This window comes from Brachyhypopomus gauderio, chromosome 2, assembly GCF_052324685.1.
Source record: "Brachyhypopomus gauderio isolate BG-103 chromosome 2, BGAUD_0.2, whole genome shotgun sequence".
Classification (NCBI taxonomy): domain Eukaryota; kingdom Metazoa; phylum Chordata; class Actinopteri; order Gymnotiformes; family Hypopomidae; genus Brachyhypopomus; species Brachyhypopomus gauderio.
Genome location: NC_135212.1, coordinates 9,121,473 through 9,133,950, shown reverse-complemented (window position 1 = coordinate 9,133,950; position 12,478 = coordinate 9,121,473). Strand labels below are relative to the sequence as shown.

The following is a 12,478-nucleotide window of genomic DNA, read 5'->3' as shown; positions in this document are numbered from 1 at the left end:
TGTTAACACAATTAGACACTATGTTAAAAACAGGCATGATTAATTATTTATTCATTACTGTTATTAAAATTATATTATACAAGACAACTCAAAAAATTATGCAAATAAAGTTTAAAAGAATTATGATTATAGTTAGTTTTAATAAATAAAATATTTAATAAATATTTTGTGTTTGTTTATTCGGACATACATTTTATGCTTTTGTTCATGTATTACGCTTTACGCCATAAGTTAGACGGCCATGATGAACCAGATCGTCTGACCACCTGTACCTGCTCAAAAAAAAACACTTATATTTGATAAAAATTAAACTTCATCAGAATAAAGATAAAATACCTATAAAGGCCTATCCTGACGCCGTCCTCCTCTGTCCCGAGCCGCGTAACCATGTATTCTTCCGCTGCGCACACCAAACACCAAGTTCCGTTTACGACGCAGAACCACTTAGGTCCAAACAAGGAGTTATACAGTAAATGGGAGATGTGTAGTAACCACAAAACATCGTAACTCGGGAACCTCGTAACCCGGGGACCGCCTGTATGATGTTTATGTCGATTGAATCGGAGCATTAATGACCAAAACAAACTGGACTTAAGGCTGGAGGGAGGTAACTTCTCTACATAATGTCCGAAAATCAGCCGCAAGTCAATTAAATGACACCGCCGTCATCCATCCAGCGCTGACGAGCGCCAATGAGAGGATCATATTTCGGCCTCAAAACATATAGCACGCACGCGCGTGTGGTTTATTATTATGATTTGACGGATTTTCCCCCCAAAAAAATTCAAATGACGGAAATCCGTCGTGGTGACTGATAACTTTAACACATGCACTAGGCTAACATTTTTTTCTCGCAGACACGTCGGTAAGCCGGAATTCCGGCGTGGCGCCTGTAAACTATCAGGCCTGCAGCATACTACTTTCTACACATCCTGCCAATGCTATGCGAACATCTGCAGTTTAAGACCCACCTTATTCAGTCCTTAAATGCCATAACATTTGTGATCCATTCCTAAATTCACAACATTTATAATTCAGAAAAATAAAAATGTTTACACTTACATTTTTTTATACTTTGTTCATGCTTAAATGCCCCATGGGTTCCAAACACACACACCTCTGTAACTACAGTAAACATGCACATCTCTCTCTCTCATTTTATAAATATTAGTAGTCATTCGTTAATTTTATACTCTTATCGGGCGATATAAACATTATCGCCGTTAATCTATTCTTAAAGTTGGGTTGGGAACTGGGTCAAAATGGGTGGGCAAACTATGATGACTTTCAACTTGATAGTTTAGCTTGGCTGTATTCCTAACCAAATTGCACAGTAGGGGCGAGAACGAGTTTTCAAACCTGTGAATTACAAATCGTACGTGTGTTTACATGAATGCAGCCACAAAGTCACCAGATTTGCTTAATGGAAAATTCATTTTTAGGAACGTAAAGTGTTACCGGAGCAGAGCTCGGAGCGGTCGTTTTCTGCATAGTCCTAGTGCTAGATTCGTCGCCATTTAAATATTTCTTTTTAACTGTTAAAACTGCAGAGGACCAAAACCGGCTTTTGAAAAAGTCCCCCCCCAAATTACGTCCGTGAGGTTAAATGTACTAAATGTTGGCTTACATGTCAAATATCATGTTTAGCTGAATAAACATGTTATCAACCCCTTTTAATATACAGTATGTAGGCTTACAAATTCATGTTTAACTGAATAAACCATTGAACACGAGTAGCCTACATTTTATTGAGCATGTTTTTTTTCTTCAAGTATCAAAGTAGAACAGCTTCCTCAAGCAGTCATTGATGCATTTTGGAAACAGGAGATGAGCCCCTGGTCTAATGCACCCCCTGTATTAAGAAACCCTATCTCAAAAACTGACTTTAGTCATTACTTGGGTAGCACGCATAGGAGCCATTTTAATATAGATTAATCTAGATTTTAAAAATTAATCTATGCCCACCCCTAATGTATAGTTTAGTGATTCTCCATGAGGGAGAATCAAAGGGGGAATTGAGAGAAAATATGCTTCTTTCAGATCTCACCCCTTTGTCTTAATCGTCTCCTGTCTGTCAACCCCTGGTGGGGCAACCAGTGTGATGGTTGCCCACATTTGCAATGTGTGTACAAATTAATTATATCGCGATCCATTCTTAGTGTTGACTTGTAACTCCCACATGGCCCAACTCAAAAGTAGCCCAAAAAACACAGAATTTTTACCCGCGGCTGGATTTTCAAACAAGCCCAATTTGGCGTGAAAATGCAAACCTGGCAACTATGGTAGTATAAAGTATAAACTGTGGTAGTATAAAGAAACACCCCTCAAAAACTGGAAGGAACATTTACCTGACTAATTTTAATGTTACATTGTGTTTCAGGTTTGAAAAGTGCTGGAATTTAGGCTAAAGTGAGGGCAGCCCTGTTCTTAATCAGAATGTAGACAGCGTGACTGTCAGTACGCAACATGCAACAATTGTTAAATTGTATGTTTTCCATTTTATTAAAAAGGGCACCAAATTATTTATATCTATTTTTTGAGGGTGTGTTTTATTTATTTATTTTAAGTTTGAGGTTGCATTGTGTCAGTGCTTAAACTATGTTGGAGAAAGCCTTCTAAAAGTTACTGAATGTTCTCACTTGTTTACAATTGTTTTGCTTGTTTCTGGTTGCACTTTAACCCCAAAGGGGAAATTTAAGTGAAAAATAAATTACAACTTTTTTAACCATTCCTTTATCATCTGTAGTTTTTTAGTAGAGGAAAATAAATCTATTAAAATCGAAAATCGGATTAAAAAAAATTAATTGAAGATTTTTTTGAAGGGTCATATCGCCCAGCTCTAATATTAAGCATTAATTTGCCGATTCACACAGGAGAAATGAGACACAGCTAACCAAGAGACAAAGTACTATGGGTGGGGTTACTCATTTAACACTAAATGAGTTAAATCATAATCTTAGACATACTTACACTCAGTTATTTTAAAGGAGAGCTTGTTTAACACTTTATTTTGACACCTTTTTTTCAATTGGGAGTAAAACCACAGAGATGAGACTGTTCAGAGTTGGATTAACTTGGTCCAATAGTCAGATTGACTCTACTCTCAAATATTTCATCAACACCAAATATTTAACTCTGCTGATTTTGCTGTGTTCAATGTTCACATATTACACAGAGTCCTTTCCCCTCTACCTCTCTCTATATTACATACACACAGGCCTACCTATACAGTTCACATACACTCTGCCCTAACCATAACTATCAATATCTCAGTCACTAAAAAAAATGAAACACCATTTCCATTCTTTGTACATGCACACTCAGACACACGCATACACAGGCCTACCTGTATGCTACACAAATACAGTTCCCTACCTGTACCTACCCATACCTCAATGCCAAATGCAAACATACAAACTCCTATTTCACTTCTACTTTGCCATACATAAGCATACTGCAGCCTAGACCGTATGCCCAGAAACAACAAGCCTGGTATGGCGATAAACAACAGACTCTGTAGGTAGACTTTCCCCCTCTCTCTTTCACATGCACTCAAAAAAAAAAAAAACACACAGGCCTCTCTATGGGTTTCACATACACACTAACTCTAGCCAGAGATATGTAATTCACACTCCACATACAACCTCTATATAACTCTGCATGCTTTACTTATCAAAGTTTTGTTATATACACATTCCTAGTGGCCTCCCTACTATGGGCACAACAGTCAGAACATGTCAAGAGTAGGGACCAGAATGAAATCGGTATTGATATATCATGAACAGGCAAAGATAATATTTTTGTGTTATTGTATAGTAAGCCATCACTCTTTGGTTTGTTTGGGATTCACATATGACAGATTTTGTCAGCTAAATGAAAAAGGTTAAAGAGTGGTGTTTACATGTGAGGCATTAACCAGAGCTCTCCTGCTGCTATGTTCACAATTTCTGACAAATTCAGCCAAAGGTATATTTATTTGTCTAGGCCCCTGGGTCAGTGTGTCAATGCTTTTAAGCTAATCTCAGCATGTGATTTAGTTGTATGGTGTGAATCATTTTGCCAATATCTTCCACACTGTATGGCCTATAAACAAAATTCTACTTTTGTTGCATTGGCTCAAGCCAACCAAAAAAGCATCAAGAAGCCCTTACTGCATACATGAAAAAAATACACAAAACACACATACAAAGCTAATCACTGCATGTAACTTCTATGATATGCAGCATGAACTTATTAACTTAATGCTGGTTTATAATGACACACAGGCTAAAAACATGTTCATACAAAGACGTAAACAATCCAATTAGCTTGTATTAATAATAATACATGAATACACAAAATAAAACTTTTAATTTAAAGATTATCCTACCTTTTAAACGCTGATTTGAGATACATTAAGTCGTTTCCTTAAGGTAAACAAACCCCACAGAGATACAAATACGCGATGCCCTCGGACACGGTAGAAAATATCGACAAGGTAGGAAAATTCGACAGATAAGTCTATAAATACGCGCTGCCGTCTAACACGGTAGGAAAATTCGACAAGGTGGGAAAATCCGACAGAACAAAAGGTATAACGGATAGGAAGTAAAACAGGTGGAGGAAAACTTGAGATAGGCCAGGGAACGGCGCAGGAGATAGAGACTCGAATAAGTGACAGTATAATAAGGGGGAAAGAAAGAGAGAGAAAGGTGGCGAGACACCTTGAAACGCAACGGTAGAGAATGCAGAGAAGGGCTGAAAGCGTACTGGCTTGACCAAAACGATTCAGCAGTGATCCGTCACTACAAACTTTCTTAAGTAACGACAGGTGTGTGACGGATCACTGCTGATTACGTTTACTCCGCCATGTGCTGAGTCGTGAGCCCCCTCCTGTGGTTGCCGGAGGAGACGCATCCGGCATTAAGTAACCCTTAGTCTGGAAGCTATGAAATTATCTCTGTGTTATACATTTCAAAATATTCTATTATTTATTTCTCAATTGAAATGGAATGTCACAAATAATGGAAACTGGAGCAACGACAGATGTGGAGCAGATCGTGTGGAGCAAACGTTTTTGCTCTAAAAGTGTTTGGTAATTTGACACGCTGTGCATGGCATCTTGAGTTGGTCCATCCAGGACAACACCACAGACTTCCTGGAATATGTGTCTACATTATGCCCGCTAAATGATTTAACCAGGTGTATATCCAGTATATATATACTGTATACACTGGATATATACTGGATATAAAACTTATATTCTCACAAAAAACAAAAGGCAATGTCAAGGCATTCACTCATGGTTTGCTAATTATGGTGGATTTATCCTCTAAAACATCACTAGCATAGTTATTCTCTTAGTCTTTTATGCAAATGTGCACATATAATTGATTCTTAATTCCCAGACTAACCAGTGTGCTTATTATTCTATCCACAGATTAATTATAAACTAAAGAAGCACCAGAGCCTGTCAGTGTGTGAAGAATGTACTGCAGCTTAGCTGGAGGCATCATTGTGAATTTCATTCACTTTAGACACTTAAAACTGAACATGGATACATGGTGACAAGCAAACTGGGATTATGAAATGGTCTATTCTAAAATCAGAACTCAGCCAAAGAATGTAAAAGCTACAGATCAGACAGATCTACTGTAGTCACAGCTGCTACTTGTGATTCAAGCTAACTTGTGCTCTCTTTAGTCTTGTAGGTCAGATTTCACTGGAGTAGTTTATAGAGGGGGCTCAGAGGGAGAAGACCTCTACCGGTAACCCACTGGCTGGATCCTGGACCACCAGAACCAAACTCTGTTAAGCCTGTCAAAGAAACAGGAGGCAAAGAAATATGTCAACTCTGACCTGGACACAAGGATGACTTGAGGGAGATGAATCTATTGAAAACCCACAATAAAAAAAATGTGAATTCAAATCAATGTGATTATACCCATTCATGACTCAACCGTGCCATAGTGTCTCCAAATTCACAATATACTGAGATAGAGGGGGACTAAGACCTGGGAGAGGTTCTGCTGACATACAACAGCCATGAAACCTGAACCACAAACTGAGTCTGAAAGATTCAATGTTTGGGCAGTTGGTGGAATGAACTTCCCTTGTGTGTCCGAACATCGGAGTCACTTGCTGTCTTCAGACGCCGACTGAAGACCCACCTCTTTCAAGTGCACTTTGCATAATTATGCTTTGTCTATTGTACTTTATCGTCTCTTTCCTCAGGTATTGTGCATAATTGGGTTATAGGAATTGTTTACTGTCTTTTTCCTCAGGGGACGTGTATATTCAGGTATAACTGTTAGGTATCATTTGACTTTCGTCTAGTGGTTTTTCCAGCTTAGAGTACCTTGTGTTCAGGACTATCTATTCTACCTTGGAGATTCCAAGCAACTACATAGCACTTTTGTAAGTCGCTCTGGATAAGAGCGTCTGCTAAATGCCATAAATGTAAATGTAAATGTAAATGATACCAAAGCTGATGTATAAGAAAATACATAATCTTAAAACTCCCAGGTTGAGGACGTTTTTCTGTTTAATCCTCTGAACTCCCTTAATTTCTTTTCAGATGATCACCAATAATGTCTGTCTGTTTGGCCATATTCTCATTTCTGACACTTGGGCCACTTGAACAAGTGGATTTTCAAGTGAAGAAATTTAAAAAGCCCAACAGCACAGTGAGAAGATAATCCAGTGATAAATAATCTCCTAGTCACTAGCAGAAACATAGAAATTGACACTGAACCACTGCCTTCAAGGGATTCATCTATGGTGTTGCTAGGGGCATTAGAGTTTGCTCAGACTAATTTTAATTAAATTCACATTTTAAAATATATAAATAACTGGAGTCATAATATTGAGCTGAATAAAAGCAAATGAAAAAGTGCCAGTAGTGGAAAGCAAATATATATAAACATACAAAACAAACATTTTTTCATTCAGGGTTTAAAATGAGTTTTTTGTTTGCTTATGTTGGGAATCTTCTTTAAAAATGCTGCCATCTAGTGTTTAAAGCAAATTACTTCTGTCGTGTTTGCTATGCTTCCTAAAACGAGTTAAAGACTCAGGTTCCCAGCATTCTTTTCAACTGCTTGGGCCTGTCATCGTCACCTGAGCATACTCACTAAACTTAGCAAATTTTCCCCATTTCAGCTGCTCTCTGCCCAGATGTGCTTTGATTGAAAAAGAGTGATTTTAAACGTGACAATTAGATGGAGATTGTGGAGGTGAGCCTTGGCAGCTAGTGACAATACTGTGTGTGTGTGTGTGTGTGCGTGTGAGCGTGTGCGTGCGTGCATGTGCGCACGCGAATTGCAATTACTGACGTTCAAGGTGTTTTGCCATCTAGTTCTTGGCGTTTGAGTGTGCACCAGAGTTGCCAGGTTCGCGGTTTTCACGCCAAATTGGGCTTGTTTGAAAATCCTGCCGCAGGTAAAAATTCTGGGGTCGCGGGGTGCGGTTTTTTTGGGCTACTTTTGAGTTGGGCTACTGCGGAAGTTACAAGTCAACGCTAAGAATCGATCGCGATATAATGCTTAATTTGTCTCCATTTTACACACACGCCAACCCCCCCCCCCCACCCCCGTAGACAACTTACACTCGCACCCCTCCCCCCCGGTCGACAGATTACACTCGTGGACACCCTGGCAAGGACCTGGCAACCCTGGTGTAGATCCTGTACCAGAATGTTAATATATTGATGCTTGGTAGAGATATTGTGAGGTATTAACTGAATATGGTGTAATAAATGTAATGTCTCTTTCCTTCTTTCCTCTCTTGCATACACGCACGCACACACACATACTCAGACATATAATGTGGTTCAATGACTGTTAAGTATTTTTTATGCACCATATTACGTATAAATGTCGTAAAAACTGGGGATTGGAGATGGAGCTAAGAGGTTAGGTTGCTGTACACACAGGTGTCTTAACACTTTTATAATTCAATTTGGTAGATATGTAGGTTAATTTCTATATAAACAAATTGCTTTCTTTGCCTATTCTTTACATTTGAAAAATAATACTTGATTTTTACTCACAATAATTCTTCCTGCATTGCAATTCTTCAGAGACCTAGGTGGCAATTCAAGTTCTGTTCCGCTAACATTGTCAGCCATTAGCTTGAATATTGTAACAAAGTGGAAGTCAAATAACTTTTTAGACAAATAACTGATCCTCCCATCATGAGGAATGGCACCATATCCAGTCATTGCTCCACAGAGGTTTAAGACTGCCCTTTACTATCTTCAAGGGCAGTACGTGGATAGTTCTGTCTCCTGTATGCTCAGTGCTAAAGCTTGTATCCCTGTCTTCTCTCATGGATACATTTACTATTTATTTCATAAAGTTTTGGGGTCATTATCACAGGCAGCAGTGAACCAACACCCCAGAGATTCAGTTGCTCTCCTTTTTGATCTGAATTGTTTAAACACAAGTTCTGTATGAATGCTGTGGTATACTGTAAACGGTTTAATATGTTTGTGACCTTCTGAGACCTCAAACATACACTCACACACAAATACACACAAACTTGCCTTTTATAGGCTGTGAGACCTGAGGAAGGACCAGGACCAGGGAAGGGGCTGGGTCAGTTTTGCAAATATGGACAGGCTCAGATCGTAAGATAGAGAGAGAGGAAGAGAGAGGGAGAGAGAGATGGAAGGAGGGAGTCCGGAGGAGCACTGATTTGTCTGTCACTCTCTCTCTCACACCACCGTGAGAGCCACAGGACACATGCTGTCCTCCAACACACCCACACACAGTCACTGAGAGAGAGAGGGAGAGGGAGAGAGACAGAGAGGTAGGGAGTGTGTATGAGAGAGTGGAGAAGGAGGAAAGAGGAGACTGTAGGGAGAGAAACACAGTGAAGAGGAAACGGAAGGATTTTGTGATTTCTCCTGAGAAGCCTCTGCTGCTAAGCCCAGGAGCAGGATGGCTGAAGGAGAGGGAGGTGATGAGGAGATCCAGTTCCTGCGCACGGTGAGTGCTCTGAACCCTGCGTGTGTGTGTGTGTGTGTGTGTGCGTGTGTGTGTGTGTGTGTGTGTGTGTGTGTGTGTGTGTGTGTGTGTGTGCGTCCACATGCTCTAGGAGACTGGAGGGCATAGTTATAATGGGGTTTCCATTACTGCTATTTAAGCAGGCCTATATCATGTATGGTAATTAGAGAAGACGGCTCTGTGTGTTTGCACTTCAGAGTCTTTGCTTGCACTTGTGGTTTTCGTTTTGCAATGCACATGTTTCATATCCCTTTTAATGGATTTGGCATCCAGCCCCCACCCCCCTCCACTCGATAGTTGGAAACTCTGAACACCCGTTCTACATCGGTGTCGCCCTAGTTAAGAGAGGGACCCGTGGCTGTCGATTTAGAAGACCAGCGCTGGGTGCCTCAGCAAACTTCTGACAGATGTTTTCTGGAGCCAGCTGCTCTTCTCTATTTAGAGTAGTTGACTATTTTTATGATTGACCGTTCTCCTTTCGACCTGGATTTGTCTGAGGCTTCCAGCCTATTAGACACATTGTGCTCATTGTGCTGTGTAACCGCGGCAGCGGTCAAGCAGGCATCCCAAATTCGACAATTACAGGGCAACTTATCGTCTTACTTCCAGAATGTTTTCCCCTTTGAGTAGATGTGTGTGCAGATGGACGGCGACTGCTGGGTCTGTTAGCATGGCTATCTATTTTTACCCGAGGGGAAGGAAAGGAGAGACTTTCTGCTAGAGGGCAGATGATGCAGCAAGCAATCCAGTGGCTTCAGTGGGGGGGGGGCTTAAGTTGTTCGTTGTTTCCCCCTCTCCTCTCTGTCTGAGATTAGAAGACCAGTCGATAGGCCAGGCCGCAACAAAGCCTTGAGACTTATGACACAACAAGGCTCAGACAGGGACACCCAGACAGACCAACTCAAGCAGGATAAATGTGGCCATCAGAGAGGCCATCTGCTTGTAGGGCAACCCCAAAGAAATTAGCTGTAGTAAGAAATGGTTAACCAAACCTTTAATGTAAATAACATTAGTGCTTTCTAGGACTGATTGACCTGTAACAGACATGCCATTATAGGACAATACAATGAATTCAAACCCAACTCTTAAATGGAGAGTTAGCATGTCTTGTTTAAAAACAGGGACAGTGGAATGAGGATAATTGTTTCAGAACAGTCTCACATCACTTTCCCTGGAGATCATTACAAAGGATTCTTATGGCTAAAGCTCAATGTTTTATATTCATCACGAGACACTAAAACAAATCCTCACAGTTGTCAAGCCCTGTCCTAAATATGTTCATATTCATTTATTGCCCAGTATCCCAAGACTTAGGAATACGTTCAGACCATTTCCTATGATATATAGCAGAAATTATGTGACTTTTCCATAGAAATGTGTTTCCTGTTTTGAGATTACCGGTGTAATGTACCACCCCCTATGTTCTTAAGAGGAGAATAGCTCTATGAGTTTATGGAAACGAGTCTTTGTCATTCATAGAGTGGCACCTTTCAGCGCCACAGCCGTAAAATACGGGGAGAACAAGTGCAGAAAGAGAAATGGCCTCCTTGTGCTTGCCATGTCTGGTTTCAGCTGAAACTCTTAACAACTCGTTGAGGTGACATCTGGCATTTATGGTGAATTTTACAGCAACTGAAATTAGGTGAATTGATTTTGTGTATTTGAATTCATATGGGCGACGGTGACCAAAGCTGATCTCAGGTCAGCACTGCTACTCTGAGAGGAGCGATGAACATAAACACGTAGCTTCAAGGTGTTGCTAATATCCGGAGGGGCGGGCTGAATTGGAAATTGTGTGTTATGTTAGTTTGATTGTGCATGCAGGCAGGCGCCATGGAGCGGCACCGGGTCGTTGCCATGGATCTCCGGGTCGAGCTGTCTTTCTGTACTGTACATGTGTCAAGTCTGAAGTAATTCTTGTAGGAAAGCCTTTAGGCTCTGGAGAGAGAGAGAGAGAGAGAGAGAGAGAGAGAGAGAGAGAGAGAGAGAGAGAGAGATGTGACAGCTATGTCTTTGTTTAGGATAGGAATGGAGCAAGGGCTAATACAGAGATCTGGGGAGAAAGATTCTGAGAGCATTATCGTGTTGGAGCACATTCAAGAGGGTATTTGGGTTCCAAGGTTCCAGGCTCTAACAGCAGTTTCTTTTTATAGTTTTGCCACTATAAGCGCCTGATACTCAGAAGGGAGAGAGCCTGTGTCCTAATTCTCCCCTGCTTGAATCCATTGAGAGAACTGTGTGTGTGTGTGTGTGTGTGTGTGTGTGTGTGTGTGTGTGTAGGTGCGCGCGCACACGTGTGTGTGTGTGATGTGTGTGTGTGTTTGTGTGTGTGTGTGTGTAAATGTGCATGTGTGGAGCAAGACGTTTTCCTAGTCAACGATTTAATGACGGTGATCTTAGGCTTTAGTTATTAGTTATGCTAAACCTAACAGAAAATCTCATCTATACACACACAGACACACACACACAAGGAGCACATCTGGTACATCAGTCATACTATACATGACCAGATCTTGCACAGGTGCCTCCATGGTGGTTTGGCTAGCATTGAGTCTTGTGTGCGCACTCTTCTTCATATGTTTTTACAGGCCTGTCATCTGCCTTTAAATGACTCGGATTAGTGACTATCTATGAATTTGGTTCTGTTGGATTTCACAATATCACATTCAGTTGGAATAGATTTTAAAAGTCTCTTCATGTTGACAGCGACCTTTGGAGAACGTAGTAGAATTACTCATTACCATATTCATTTTGTTGAAAACAAAATGAGCACATCACTGATTAACTTCTGTAGAACTCCATGTCTGCAGAGAAACCCTACATGGATTATTGAAATGTGAGTTTTCTGTCAGACTCTTCTGACTTCTGTCTGCTTTTCTGACTGCTTTATTGCTGCTTATGACTGCTTTATCAATGCTTTATCACTGCTTAGGACTGCCTTATCACTGCTTAGGACTGCTTTATGACAGCTTTATCACTGCTTATGACTGCTCATGAAGCTGCTCAGGTAGTGCTGACAGAGAAGTGTTCTTCGTACCTAATGAGAACCAGAAAAGCATGTTTATTCGGCTCTATACCACCAGACTGTTAGAAGAACAAACAACGCTGAAAAGATTCTAATTAAAACTGTGTTTTAAAAAAAGTCAGCTAGTTTAGTGTCATCCACCCCTGTCAGCAGTGCTATTGATGAATAAAAAACATGATATGTAGTTTGCTGGGGGTTTTTTTTGTCTTTGAGGAAAACGTGGAAATTGGTTATTAAAATATCTCAGATTTTCTGAGACGGCGGATTGTATGAGTGGCTGACTTGTCTTCAGTGGGCGTGGCCTGTGATAGGGGGATTCCACTGGAGCTGGACTACGCGCGCAGACTATCTGCCAGTCAGCAGTGCAGAGGAATCCAAGAGTGACAGGTGTAGCACCCCAAAATAGAGTTTGAGCGGTAGAGGTGGTAGGAAGGGGGGTAGTGGGGGTAGGAAGGGGGGTAGAGGA

The 12,478-nt window shown here is 40.7% G+C and overlaps 1 protein-coding gene across 12 annotated transcripts in view; it reads left to right on the top strand.

Annotated features, from left to right (window-relative positions):
• The first annotated feature begins 8,649 nt into the window (after positions 1-8,649).
• The window catches only part of LOC143486701 (ryanodine receptor 1-like), a 67,903-nt gene continuing 64,074 nt past the window's right edge, over positions 8,650-12,478 (top strand). For all 12 annotated transcript variants that reach the window (XM_076986107.1, XM_076986143.1, XM_076986099.1 and 9 more), the window contains exon 1: positions 8,650-8,969. In XM_076986107.1, the coding sequence (XP_076842222.1) occupies positions 8,922-8,969 (48 nt within the window). In that variant the 5' untranslated portion in view covers positions 8,650-8,921. The remainder of the gene's footprint in view (positions 8,970-12,478) is intronic.